The 14,444-nt window shown below is 39.6% G+C and overlaps 1 protein-coding gene across 1 annotated transcript in view; it reads right to left on the bottom strand.

The window, feature by feature from the left end:
* Window positions 1-883: 883 nt before the first annotated feature.
* LOC106521289 (angiopoietin-related protein 1) overlaps window positions 884-14,444 on the bottom strand; it is a 22,624-nt gene continuing 9,063 nt past the window's right edge. Inside the window, exons 2-5 of the mRNA XM_014013808.1 lie at window positions 12,589-13,424; window positions 5,640-5,833; window positions 3,094-3,364; window positions 884-1,351 (exon numbers count right to left, since the gene is read on the bottom strand). Coding sequence (XP_013869262.1) covers window positions 1,164-1,351; window positions 3,094-3,364; window positions 5,640-5,833; window positions 12,589-13,390 — 1,455 coding nt within the window. The 5' untranslated portion in view covers window positions 13,391-13,424 and the 3' untranslated portion in view covers window positions 884-1,163. The remainder of the gene's footprint in view (window positions 1,352-3,093; window positions 3,365-5,639; window positions 5,834-12,588; window positions 13,425-14,444) is intronic.

Here is a 14,444-nt window from a genome sequence, read left to right as displayed (position 1 = left end):
TGCTAACGCAAACCTTTCTAGAAATACTGCTGCGTTTAAAAGATGATTATTTTTTAAAGAAGTTTTTGTTAAACTAAGCTTGTCTAAAAAAAACCCTTTATAATGGTTCGTTTAAACACTAATGTTAAAACTTTGGAAAGGTTTGCATCAACCACTTAGAAGTATTTTGAAATTGAAATTATTAAAGCATAGTTGTGAATTACACTGCCTGGCCCAAAAAAAAGTGTCCACCTGGATTTAACTAAGCAAACAGATATGAATCTCCTATTGGATGATTACTGCATGGCTGATTATCTTTCAGGTGACTACAAGTTATTGAACCCCAAATGGTGCAACAATGATGAAAGGCACATCCTGTGGTCATGGAGAAGATGTCAGTCTGTTTGAGAAGGGTCAAATCATTGGCATCAAGCAGAGAAAACATCCAACTGTCCAACACATTATTAAAAACTGGAAGGATAGTGGACCCATCATCTTCGAGGGTGCATCCATCATAGCGTCTACTGTACCAGCTTGTGGAGGCAGGGCTATAGTCTGGAGTTGCTGCAGTTGGTTAGGTCTAAGAAGCTTATCCAAACAGTGCCATAGTGAATGTGTGCCATAATCAAAGCTAAAGGTGGTCCAACGAAAAATTACAGTGTGTGACCTTTTGTTTTTGTCTTTTTGGTAGAAACCTTTTTTTTGGCCAGGCGTTGTATACTTTTTTGTGGCTTGGTAAGACTAGTCATTTTCTCCTATTTCTCCAAATCAGCATTGTTCAAAGGGTTGTCTACAACAAGTAAAGTATTAATCGTTCACATTTCTGTAGAACCACACTCAAGATGGTAAAAATATTTTAGTGTTACCAGCTCTGTGTGTACAATACAATGAGAGAAGAGGCTCATTCTGTATCTGAAAACCTTTATCAGCTGCAGTCTCTTGAAGTCTTTTACCTCCAACAATCACAACCACAAACAATCTTTTTTTTGTTAAACAAAAGATAAATGTGCCCTAAATCCCTTTACACGTGTCTGCTACCGGAGGCTGTCGCTCTCTGAGTGTTGGTCGACCACCAGAGGTGATGTTCCATCTATGGTCGAGGAGTTACTGGTAGTGTGGAAAGAAAAGTTTAGCATGAGTCTTAGACCTGGTCTGGCCTTCTCTTGACCAGTCTAACAGCAGTCTCAGTCTATAGGTCTGATCATCATCCGCACAGACTTCATGGAGTAGAAACCTCCTCCATAGTCAGCCCAGAACATTCCGTCTTGGAATTTGCTGCGGTAGACTCCTCCGGTGTACCAGACACCGTTAAGGTTGGCTTGGCCACAAGCGTTGTACCACCAGCCTCCTTTATGGAAATGGGCACAGTTACCTGTTATGGATAAAGAACAAGGATGTTAACTTCAATTAACTCCTGACATAGAAGAATATTTCAAAAATAAATTTTGAAATTTTAATTGTATGACGAAATGCAAAGTTCTGCATTAATGCATTAATTTTCCATGTGCAGATTACAAAGTTTATTAAAATGTTGTCCTCACGGTAAAACTTGATTGATTCTCACTGAGTCAAAAGGAATCTGGAAAACTAGAAAACAATAATCCTGTCACCTTGTGGGCTCAACACACCGTTGAAAGAAAATCTGGTAAAAGTCACAAATCTGGTAAAGTGCTGACAACTTCTTTTCTAAAGGAAGTAAATGTGTTGCTTTAGGCTTTGTGGGAGACCAGAGACCAACCAGCTTGGACGTTACTTTCAGGGTCTGTCTGAAATCTACACGGCTGAAATAACAATGTAGCTCTGCTTCTCTTCTTTACAGAATAAATAACCCCAGGTTCCTGCCGTCTCGCTCTGTTAAACCCCAGCAACAAGTGACAAACTGATTGTTAAAAGAAATGAAAATATCAATAGTTCTCATGAGACGGAAGTTTTATAGAGTGACTCACTGCAGCGACAGTGTTCTTCAGTAAGGTTCCTGCAGGGATTTTCACCACACATTGAATTGGGGATTGGATTGTAAACAAAAAATATCTCACCTGTGTTTCATTTGGGGAAATATTAAACATGACTGGACTGACAAGCTAACAGCTAACGGCTAGTCCAAGCAAGAAGTGGATTGCTGTTGCATACATGTCAACCCCTTCGGATGTTTACCTGTATAACGAGCCTCAAAAATCCTTAATTTTTGCAAAAAAAATCTGTTTCAAACACATGCATGTGGGGTGGGGGGTGCAGGCGGTCTGTCAGCCGCGGAGATGACAGCACCTGCAGCGCAAAGCAGGAGGAAATGAGGACAAGAGAACTTATTTCTAGTGGCAGAGCGAGTTGGAAAATAGTTATTTGATGTTATTTATTGGTTTTTAACATCCTACAAGTTCTGACTTGTTAAATAAAATGGAAACTGAGTTTTTGAAAAATCCGTAAAACTTGGAAAAATCTGTGAGATTGCTCTATACATATGCATTCCTGCAAAATGAGGGGAAATCCGTGTAAATTACGGACAGTCTGTACAACTCGACATGTATGCTGTTGTTTTAAAACAGGTGTGCCCATTACGTCTATCGCGATCTACCAGTAGCTCGCGGAGGTGGTGTAGGTAGATCACCTGATTTGGCATAAAATCAAATGGAGTGAACAGATGGCAGACAAGATTCTTCTTAAAGGGCTGTAGTTTTGAAATGGACTTTATGTTTTGAGGAATGTCATTCCATGCTTTAGTATAAACATAGAAGAAAGACCTCTGGCCGTAAYAGTTTTTAAAAGTTGGTAGTATCAGTTGTCCTTTTGTAACAGATCTAGTTGAATGACCACTTCCAGAATTTGATTTGGGCAGCACCTTGTCAATCCCAGTAAAATTAAACTCAATTTTTGCTAATTTTCATCATTCAAACAGGTATTCCCAACAGGTAAGATATGAATTATTCATAACCTTTCTACAACTTTATTTAAAACTATTCCTTTAATACCTCGCATGTCTGCCTTTCCATATTATTTCTGGTCATATTGGTTAAAAGTTTCCCTTCATAAAATCATTGCTCTAACTTTTCCTTTCCAGAGTCAAGATGAAAAACAAAATGTGTGTTTCCATGCAGGAGGGACCCCAGCACTCCCTACCAGAGAAGGCGTCTTTGTCCCGGTCCAAGGTGGTGAACTGTTTGCCGTTGTGGCTGCTGAGTGAATCCCCAGCGTTGCCCTGGTAGGTGCCGAGCCGCAGGCGGTAGCCCTCGCTCTCCGGCTCCAAGTGAAAGCTGCTGTACTGAGCGTAGACCTTCTTGTCCATCCAGTCCTCCATCTCCACCAGGAGCTTGTAGTCCCCCTGCCTTCCTAATTTGTAGATGGCTTCCAGACCGAGCCAGTACTCCCCGTCTATGTTGCCAAAGCCACTCTGGATCAAAGGGAAATGAAAGGGAAGGCTTCAATGAGATTACAGAAAACAACGCGTGTTGTTTTCCATTTGATCCCCTGGAGAGTTTAGAAAAACCAGCATTATTTAGCAACACAAAACCTCCCTTTGAAGAGGCTGTGGGATTGTTGGTTGAAAAAAAAAAACAGAGAAATGTTGTTTTGATGATGTTAGGATTATGATTCTGTAATTCAGAAATACTTCAAAAGAAAATAATACAAACAGTGTGGGAAAAAAATCCTGCCACCATTTGTAGTAATACTGGGTTCTGTCTTCCCGTGCTTGTTTGTTTCTTTTCACTCAGCTGGTTCCACTCAGTCCATTAGCACACCTGTCTCTAATTTGTAATCAATCTCTCACTATAAATGGGCTGCTGAATTTTTCTTTTTTATTTGTGCTCTTTGACAGATCCTGTTTGTTCCAGTCATGTTCAGTCTTGTTATTAAAGGGATCCCCGATTAGTTGTAACATTAGACTTTATTTAATAAACATATATTTTTAACTGTAAAATAAAGACTGTAAAAATACTGTAGGCTGTTCAGTTTTTATAATTTCTAAACTAAAATTTATAAATAAATTACACGGACGGGGCCATTTTACTTACATGCAAAGCATTCTGGGTAAATGATGACATCAACTAGGTCATTGGTGCGAGGCTGCTAGCTAGCTATATCCACCCTGAAGGTTAATCTTGGACAATATCTGATGATCGACTCTTTTAAATGAAACCAGAGAGCGTTGACAGAGAGGAGAAGGTAGAAATGACTCAGCCTGGAACTGAAAATATAGATGGAGGACAACAGAGCTGCTTCATGGAAGAAGAACCTCAGCTTAGCCTGTTAGCTTTAGCGTTAGCCCTGACGCTATCACCATATATATGTTTTAGCTCAGCGCTACACATTCTCCTCTCGTCACTGAGGTCCTCCATCCACATGACAGAGAGGGGAACACAAAAATGACTCAGTCTGCAACTGAAAACATGGATGGAGGACCTCTGTTTAGCTTGTTTGTCGCGCTAGCGCCGAGCTAATACATATAAAGCAATATAGCGTGGACACTAGCACAAAGGCTAACAGGCTAAGCTGAGGTTCTTCTTCCATGAAGCAGCTCTGTTGTCCTCCATCCATATTTTCAGTTCCAGGCTGAGTCATTTCTACCTTCTCCTCTCTGTCAACGCTCTCTGGTTTCATTTAAAAGAGTCGATCATCAGATATTGTCCAAGATTAACCTTCAGGGTGGATATAGCTCACTAGCAGCCTCACACCGAGGACCTAGTTGATGTCATCATTTACCCAGAATGCTTTGCGTGTAAATAAAATGGCTCCATCTGTGTTAAAATATATTTTAAAAAATTTACAAAACTAAACAGCCTACAATATTTTTACAGTCTTTTACAGTTAAAATAAATGTTTATCAAATAAAGTTTAATGTTACAACTAATCGTGGATCCCTTTAAAGCTGTGCTCCCAAATCTGCCTGTTGCTCTTCTAAGTTCAACAACACATAATTTCACAACACTTTGACCATTAAACTCTTAAGATGTTAAAGTTAAGGCCAGAAATTCCTCTTCAGGATGTTGTTAGTGACACACCTCAGAGCGTTTGAATCTGGCCCGGGCGCTCGTGTTCAATACCCATGAGCTAAAGCCTCACAAACACTTCACTCGGTGGAGAACTTTGAGGTCTCTGAATGTGGATGAGTGAGCCAGCAGATGATGAATGATGTCAGAATTCAATATATGTGCTCCTCTGTGGTGCTGGGTGTATATGATGGCAGAGCTCAGAGACAAATCACCACAGAAGAGCGGAATTTAGCTCCCGATTTTACATGTATTAGTCTGGCTGGACAGACAGGGAGACTGAATCGATGCCAAAAGCAGTATGCTCCTCATTCACATGGATTTGATGAGGCAGCTCTATATAGTGCAGTGGAGGAAACCAATCTATCATTCATCTTGGAAGGTTCCATAGCAGAAGTGGTTTCAGAAAGAAATCCGTGCTTATTAAGCTGTGGAACAAAGTTTCTTAACGGGGCATCTAATATTTCATAATGGGAATCGAAAACCATCACATTTTAGAGAATTTAGAATTGAAGTCTCGTGGAAATGCTCTCAAAGACTCCAGCTGGTTCCTCCTTAGAGGTTGTATAACAGCACCACTGTTGTTTCTGGATAAGCCAAGTGTTCAAAAAGCTGTAGGAAGAAAGAAGAGATTATAAAGAAATACACTCGGGGCACAGGAAGCGCTGTTGTCTTCACCTTGTAATTATCCCAGTTTCTGAAGAAGTTAACGGATCCGTCTCTCCTGCTCTGGATGACGGTCCAGCCTCCGTTGTCTATGTCCTGCTCGCACCAGGCCTGCACCGGCCTCTCTGCCTCGTCAGGTTTAATCAGGTACATGCCGCTGGCGCTGAGGCCGGCCTCCTGAGCCTCCAGACAGTCTCTGAACGGGCCTGAGAGAAATCAGAAGGCAGTGAAAAACTGTGTCCAGCTGGAAAGTGGACCGTATAAACAACAGCTGAACATCTGGACTGCATCATTAGACTTGTGTAGAAACCATATAAATCATGACAAAGTGTATCAAAAAAAATAAAGACAATAAAAAAATAAGCTTGAAAGCTAAAGGAAGTTTAAACTAGGCTAATAAGCTTTAAATAGGACTATTAGAAGTTGATTAAATGAAAGGATGCAAATAATTGCTTCTTTTTTATTACGATTATTTCATCTCTGTCATAATATTTGCCTCAGAATAACTCAAACAAATCTGCAGCTTGATCAGGAATATTGTGTTTGTGTTATGACCTTGGATAATAGTACATTGGATAAAATTCCTACAAAACTGTAAAGATTTTCCAAACTACGCAACAATAAGAATTGTTTGAAGCTGCGATGTCAAAGTAGAAACATCGAAGTTTAATTAAGTCGTGGAAAGTTTTAAAACTTTGGCATACAAGGCAGAAAGCAATGTGTATTTTTTAGGATCACTTGCTTCATTGAATATGAATTTGAGTGAACAGGAAACATTGAGCAGTGACTGTGCTTTTCTCAATCAGTAATATTAACTGCAAAGTAAAAAAAAAGCTCTTATGGTTTTTGGATTTGGTGTGCCATCCCAAGATTAATGCCCCCCGGCCCCATCTGAAAACTCTGCCTCTGGTTTTATGATTTATGAGGCTTTTAATGCTGAGTGTTCAACTTAATGTGATGATTTTAACTGTCTAAACTTTCCTAAAACTTTTCTCTTCCCTTCACTTTTCACCTCTTATACAGGCTTAAACATCAGAACAGAAACATTTTTGTCTTCTTTCACTTAGGGTGTCTCTCATCAGTGTGCATTCTCATCCAAGTCATCTCCACTTTGGCACGCTTCTCCTCCTGCATACTTTGTCCTAGAGCTGCCATTGTAATTTATATTTGTAAAGCTCCTGTGCCAAATGATGGCTATGACTTTGGTGCCTGTACAACTTCCAGTTTTTGAAATATTAATGTTTAATAATTTATAATTCAATTCAATTCAAAAATACTTTATTGATCCCAGAGGAAAAATTGGGAGTCAATGGAGCCTTGTATTGGTCCAATACTATTTAATCTCAATTGTGCAGTGATTACAATACTAATATGATTGTCTTTTGATGTTTTACTATAATATTGTCCTAATATTGCTTTATTGTTGTAATATATTTCAAATTAGTGACAACCATTACATTGGCAATGTGGCCTCTTTCTGCACACATACAAATGAATCCCTGGCAAGGTTCTCTACCACAGCTCCAATGGTCTCATGGTTACTGTCATGGGCTTTCATGTGGGAGATCAGGGTTTGAAACCCAGCAACAGAAACTTTAACAGAAAATCTCTACAAACTTCACATTGTCACACAATTACCCTTATTACAAACACCTGCTGACTTGACAAACACAAACTGGTATGGAAAACACATTTGAACTTGGTCACATTTCATTCTGCAAGTCCACTGCTGCAGGCAAAGCCCATGCTGCAATGCACACTTGTTTTTACATCATAAAAACCCATGTCTAGTTGCTTTAGATTTTCTCTCGAATCCCCCCAGAATGCAGAGAGCGCACATCCAAACTCTCTGACTCTTTATGTCTAAAGTCAGAATTGTCTTTGAATACCGGAAGTGAGTTTTTAAAATCTGTCCAGTCTCCTGCAGAAAACACTGCAGACACAACAAATGATTCAAAAACGTTCTCAGTACAATTTGAAAAAAAAATGATAGAGTTTGAGGCTACTCTGTAGTGAGAATACAGGTGTGTAGTTATCACAGTAACATACTGTTAGGAGAAGCTTTGACATTTCCTTTCAACTTGGTTCTGCAGCACAATGGCTCAGTGGTTAGCACCGACGCCTCACGGCAAAAATGTCTTGGGTTCTATCCCTGGTTCGGACCTGGGGTCTTTCTGTGCGGAATCTGTATGTTTTCCTCGTGCTTGTGTGGGTTTTCTCCATGTACTCTGGTTTCCCCACACCCAAAAACATGTACAATAGGTTGGTCCAGACCTCCCTTGAAAAAGAGATCTGCGACCTCAATGGGGTTTGCCTGGGTAAAAAAATAATTTAAAAAAATTATCATTTATGCATCAAAATATGAGCATTCTGTGTCAAAATATGGTCCTCCAACACATTCCATGGTCTGTGAGAGCTCCACAGATGTAATGTCTTAAAATAACCGTGTGCTTATATAAAGCCAGCATTGACCATAAACTACATCTCCCATAATGCATGTCGATTATTTTACTCAGCCCACAACTATGTGGAGCTGCACAGGGTTCAGTAGTTGGCAGTCTACATTTTGCTGTGGTCCAGTGGGAATTTCTCACTTAGAAGTCATAAATTTAAACTGGAACGTGCTTCCAGGGAGAATTCCTTGTTGGAAATTGAGAGAGTTCAGAATTCAAGACTACTCACCATAACCCAACAATGAGTAAAACCCTCTTATATTTACTTATTTCTATATTATTTATTTCACATTAGGTCAGGTTAACTTGCAGTACTTTTCAGTGTTTATAAGAGGATGTGTTAAAACACTGTTTGCATGCAGAAAATACCACGTAGAGCTCAGTTCAGCTGTAGCAATGAGACCAGGAATGAGACGTTACTTGTTTAGTCAAAGTTAAACATGAAACATTAAAGTTGATAACAACTGGCCCTTTGAGAGCCACCATAATGCTTACGAGTTTTACACCCCTGGTTCAGAATATTAAACATGCAGCTCTGTTAATCTACTCTTGGGCTTTAGAGAAAAAAGTTGAAGGACGGTGCAATTTTAAGCAGCAGCTTCACCTACACTAACTTTAAAATTCCTTCTGAAGTTTATTTTTTACAAAATCTGAGCAAAATACTGTGGAGAATCAAAATTAATTCCTGAATGGAAAAAAAAAAAACTAAAATAATAAAAGCCCAGTTGTTTTGTTCTTAAACTTGGGTTGTGGGATCAGTGACACTGCGGGTAAAGATAATAAGATGGATGGGTGGCTGAAAATCTGCAAAATAAGACAAAAAATACACAGAGAAACGAATAAGAAAAGTTAAAGGTTTTAACTCTGACTGGTCTGCAGCTTGATTGACGTCTTTCCTCCAATTTGTTCTGTCTACAGTTTCAAGAGTTTCTCTAAATGTCCCTCTTTCTACAGCCTAAAATAGATTCTAGTTAAATGTACAGAGTACACAGTACTAAAACTGAATGGGTGTTTGTAGCTTGTACTGTAAAGCTCTTTGAGCATTCAGAACAAGAACCTCAAAGAGATCCATTTATTATTAATCACATGTTGTAAATCTGCAAAGTTTTTCAAATTAAATAATTTTAAAAAGACTTTCTCTCATTTTTGGTCAAATAACTAAAATTAGACTGACACATGAAGCAGGAAGCAGTGAGTTGAGTTTATTTAAAGCGATAATAGGATAATTATGGAAAAATATTCATGTAAAGTTTTGTTCTTTAGTCTGCTCCCTCCTGCAGGGTTTACAGTGAGTTAACTCACTGATGCCTGATGTCTTTCCTGATCAAACCGGGACTCAAACCTGCAGCCTCAGGATTATGAAGTAGTGGAAGTGACCGTGCAGCTACCGCAACCCCTGAATATGAATAATTTAAAGAAGTATGCATTTTTTTTCATGGTGAAAAGTATTTTTACTTGGTTTGAAGACGTCTGTTAAAGCAGTTTGGACTTTGTCAACAGCTCACGCAATGGAACAGTCTTGAAGGATCATTTCCCTACGTAGAGGTCCTGAAATCTTTCACACTTTATTTTTCTTGGGCAGGCCAGCCTACAGTTGTCAGGAAATTCTTTTGATGGGCAAAATCCAGCTGGTCAGGGGTTATTCCGCTTTCTTTCCTCCAAGTTCCCTGCTTCGTTTCAGGCATCATGGAAATACAACATTTGTATTTCCATCCTGGTTTGTGTTCTTTCTGTTGGATGTGGAGCCAAGTTGCTGATCTAACAAATCTTTAACCTTTAAAACGAGGCCTCTGGTGCAACTGTGCTAAAAGTCGGGGAGTGTTGTTACGGCTGGCCTGCAGAATTATGACTGCTCTACACTTTACCATGACTATTGTGGGTTTTGTAGTGTTTGACTGTTTCACTGAATTAAGAAATTTAGATTCTCAGAGAGGTTATTAGACCATTAAGTAACTGATCAAGGGTGCCAATGCACGAGAAATAAAGCACTCTTTCTGTTCTGTGTCTGGTTACACAGCTTTGAAATAAAACAGCTATTAACATAAATTTGTGCCTCGATGAGGAATAGTTTATGACTTTTTGTAGGGTTTTTTTTTAACAAAATGTGTAGGTATAAAAATAATGAAGATTAATGGGATTCTGGCAGTAAACAAAAGAAACGTAGCCAGTACAGATTTCACAGCAAAAATATTCTTAAACTTGTCACAGAAAGTTGGACTTTACGTGACTGAAATGGCATTTCAATGTCTTTCATCTTAGTTCAGAGGCTGCAGTAGCTCAGAGGTCCGTGAACTGATCCGACAACCCTGAAGCTGCAGGTTCAAGTTTCAGGAAGGTGTAAAATAATAGTTCACTCACTGTGTCAACTTCCGAGAAGGGAGCAGCCAACAACACAATCACACTTAGAGTTTTATGATTTTTAGGGAGGTATTTTGGTCTTCCTTCACCCGGTGTGTTTCTCATAAATATAAAACTTATACTGCAGAGAGCGAAGATCCAAAGACTTTAGTTATGCTTGAACTAATTTTTTTTTCTTGAAACTGGAAGCTATTTTTTTAACTTATTTCTTTTATGTACAAGTTGTATGTAGGAGATATGACAAGTTAAAAAAGATCCCAAATGTTTACAGGTTTGAACATCAGTGTGATCAAGATCCAATTTAGAGATATTTGTGTATCAAGTGTTAATTTGAGGCTTACTTTTAAATTTGCATTTTTGTTTTCCACTCACTACCTTAGCAGTCAGGGAGTGGTTATCATGGTGATCAGGGGCAGAGTTAGAGTTTTCTGGATCCATGGTGTCGCACAATAACCTGCCCACCGAGTTCACATCAGACTGTTTTGGATGCGACAAGCAGAAAAGTTGAGAATCTGTCATTTGTGGACAAAAAGAAGTCAAATTTTGAAGAGCATCTCACGGAGGAGATTAGAAAACATAGAAACTTTGGTAACGCTTTCTTTTACTGTACCCTTATTACCATGTAATTACAACGTAATAAAAATGGTGATTAAATGTAATTACTACCTTATTACCATGTAATTACAAGGTAATTAGGGTACAATTTTACTATGTAATTAATTGTCTGCAGTAATGTAGCACTTACCTGGTAATTTTTACAATTCACTATGTAACACCTAAATAAGTAGTAGGTAATTTGGACAGTTTTAAAGTTATATTTTATTGCAATTAACCACTAACTCCAAAATTTATTTGTAATTTTTTTGGTTATAAATATAGTGTTGAGTTACCATTGAATAGTAATTTGATTGTAGTTACCCAATAAAGGTAGTTTTACTGACAGTAGTTTTTCTTTTGTACTGTAATTACCATGTAATTACATGGTAATAGGGTAGTAATTACCATTATATTACATTTTTATTACCTTGTAATTACATGGTAATAAGGGTACCGTAAAAGAAAGCGTTACAGAAACTTTATGATACATCCATGAAGGAAAATAAGGACTTTCAGTGAGCAACAAATATGTAGGAGGAAATAATTCAGATCCTGGGTAAGGTAAGCTCTTTTCTTTTGTTGTTTTAAAGCTAAAATGCAAAATATCTCTTCCTCCTCATCCTTGATGCCATGACTGAAATTGTGAAAAATTAAGGAATTTGTCAGGCGATCACTGTGCTCAAGTCTCAAACATTTGTGGACAATATACACGTAGTCTGGACAGCTCACAGACCGTACGCCCAAGTATGTGGGGGACTTTAGGCTTTCTTGCAAGGGAGAGGTGGCCAAGGTGTTGTTTAGGGGGGCATATACAAAAAAAGCCTTCTTGGTGTGAAAATTCAAGATGGTCGCCACAGATTATTCCAAATGGTTTTAATTCAGCTGTTTTAAGAAATACCGAGCTGAAGTTTTGTGTGATCATAGCTAAGAATGATCATAAAACACGCTGATATTGCTGGTCAGAACAGTCATTCAGGCATGCAAAACTGAAGATTAGTTTAGAAGTATCGAAAAACAATCTTTACGAACGTCTAAATGCTAATCAAAATTCAAAATGACCACCACAGCTAACTTTACAATGCTATAATTTAGCATTTTTAAGACTTAGACATAAAATTTGTTGTGGAGTTGCTGAGAATAATCATAAGCCAGTTGCCAATGCTAATCCCAAATTAAGCTAACCACTAATGCTAAAGCTAATTTTACAAAGGGCTCAGTTATTTTCCAACGTGCACATCAGAAAACAACCTTTAACACAATCTAGATACAAACACAAAATCCAAGATGCCCACCCACATCCCAAATATTCGGGGGTGGCATCTTGGGTGGCCAATCAGGTGCCAGGGATGGCCACCCTTCTGACTCTGGCCCTGATTGTGATCATGCTTCAACATTTGTTTTTATCCGGGTTCTCTTGACAATTTGATTTGACTTCATGCATCAAAATGCAGCCATTGTTTTCACAGGTTAGATCATCACAGAGTTCTGTTGGAGTTTTGGACAGCTGTACTGGCACATTTCACACTTCCTTCTGAGATTTTCTTTTTACTCACCTTCCGTACTAAAGTTTCTCTCGGGAGATTTTTGCGCCTCCAGAGTACTGCTTGTCGATGACGGCCCAGAGCGCGAGCCCCTCTCCAAGGCGAAGCCCCGAGTGTTGCGAGTCTGGATCTCATTGGTGAAACGTGGCACACTGACTGGAATGTTCTCAGGTACCACCTGCACCAGTGGAGGTCCCAGGGGTGGCTGCTCATGCCTCCGGCTGTATACCTGCATACAACGCTCCTCCAGTGCTCCGATCAGCACTGACTGATTGTTCACGACTGCAGACAGGGCTGCGTATTTGGCCTCCAGTTCCCTGTAGCGAGAGGCCAAGCGCAGAGACTCCGTGGTGGCGTTCAGGATGCGCGTCTCAAGCTGAGCCAGCTCCAGAGAGTTATCCCTCTTCCTTATGATCTCGTGCAGCAGCTGCATGTAGAGCTGGGTCACTCTGGAGTTCATGTTTCTGCTCTCTTTCCTCAGCAGCTTCATCTCGTTCACCAAGTTACCGTCCACGTCCACCACCAGCTTCAAGGTTTCCATCTCCCGATTTTGCTTTGACAGAAGATCCCGGACCGAAGCCACGTCCAGGCGTGTCACCCGGTCCTTGTCAGTGGCGTAGCCCCGGGCAGCACAGATGGGACCCGTGATCTTTTGCTCAGGGACCAGAAAGGTATAGGAGCATTTCTTGCTTTCTTCTCTGGCCTCTGGAGCTCTTCGTATCCGAGACAGGATGGGGTTCTTGGTCAAAGCTTGGCTGTTGCTCCAGAGAGACAAAGAGAACAAAATAAAAAGGCTCCACATGTCCGGTCCCATGATTGTTCCCCTTCCAGTTAATCAAGGTAGCACTCTGTAAGAGAAAAGAGCAGATAAGGAGCAGTTTGGTCATGTTTTTTTTATTTTACTGCAACATAAACATATTAAATTATTTATAGTTCTTTGCAGCCATGGCCTGAACGTGATCCTCTTTCCTACAAATGGTGGTCAGCTTCCACTCAGATGATTTGGGGTTTGATTTCAGCTCCTGCAGTGTGATGAAACATTCTTTGGCAAAATTTCTTCACTCTCTGACCCCAATATGCCTTTTAGAGCAGCAGTGGAAATAAAAAGTTCTCTATATAAGGCAAATATACAGTACAGGGACTTTAGGAGTGTGTGTAAATGTGAGAAAGACACTTTGCACCTAAAGGAAGTAAAATCATTAGAACTGGCTACAAGACAAAAACATTAATATACTTAAAACATGTTTAGATGTTGACACCTTCCTAAAGAAGACAAGTTGTCATTTTGTTTTTCAGAATTGTTAGGAATCTCAAAAATTGTCACATGGTATTGAAGGAATTTATTGGCTTTTGGTTAATTATGACCCCCGCATGCGAAGCGTAAGCGGGAGTCATATTGTTTTCGTACTGTTTCTTTATCTTTTTTTTTCAGTGATTTTTGGTCAACCATAGTACAAAAACGGCTGCACCGATCAACATGAAATTTGGCAGGAGTGTAGATGAGTCTGACCTACACTGCGCCAGCCAACGGTTTTATGATACACCCCATATTTGAGGAGGGGGCTCCTTTCAAAGTGGGGGTGTCAGGACATGCAAAAATGCTTATAACTCAGAAACTGTTCAACATAGAAGCTTCAGATTTCTTTTGTTGTTCAGCTCTGACAAAGCTCTATCCATCAGGCCCACCAATCAGTGCCCCCGCCTGGACCCCCAATTTATCTGAAAAAGGGGTATGGTTATAGCTCAAAAATAGGAGCTTCAGATTTCTTTGGTTGTTTAGCTCTGATGAAGCTCTATCCATCAGTCCCACCAATCAGTGCCCCCCACCCCCCATACCCCCTATTTATCTGAAAAAGGGGTATGGTTAT

This window comes from Austrofundulus limnaeus, unplaced genomic scaffold, assembly GCF_001266775.1.
Source record: "Austrofundulus limnaeus strain Quisiro unplaced genomic scaffold, Austrofundulus_limnaeus-1.0 Scaffold106, whole genome shotgun sequence".
NCBI lineage: Eukaryota > Metazoa > Chordata > Actinopteri > Cyprinodontiformes > Rivulidae > Austrofundulus > Austrofundulus limnaeus.
The sequence above is the reverse complement of the archived record's forward strand: the minus strand, read 5'-3'. Positions and strand labels throughout refer to the sequence as shown.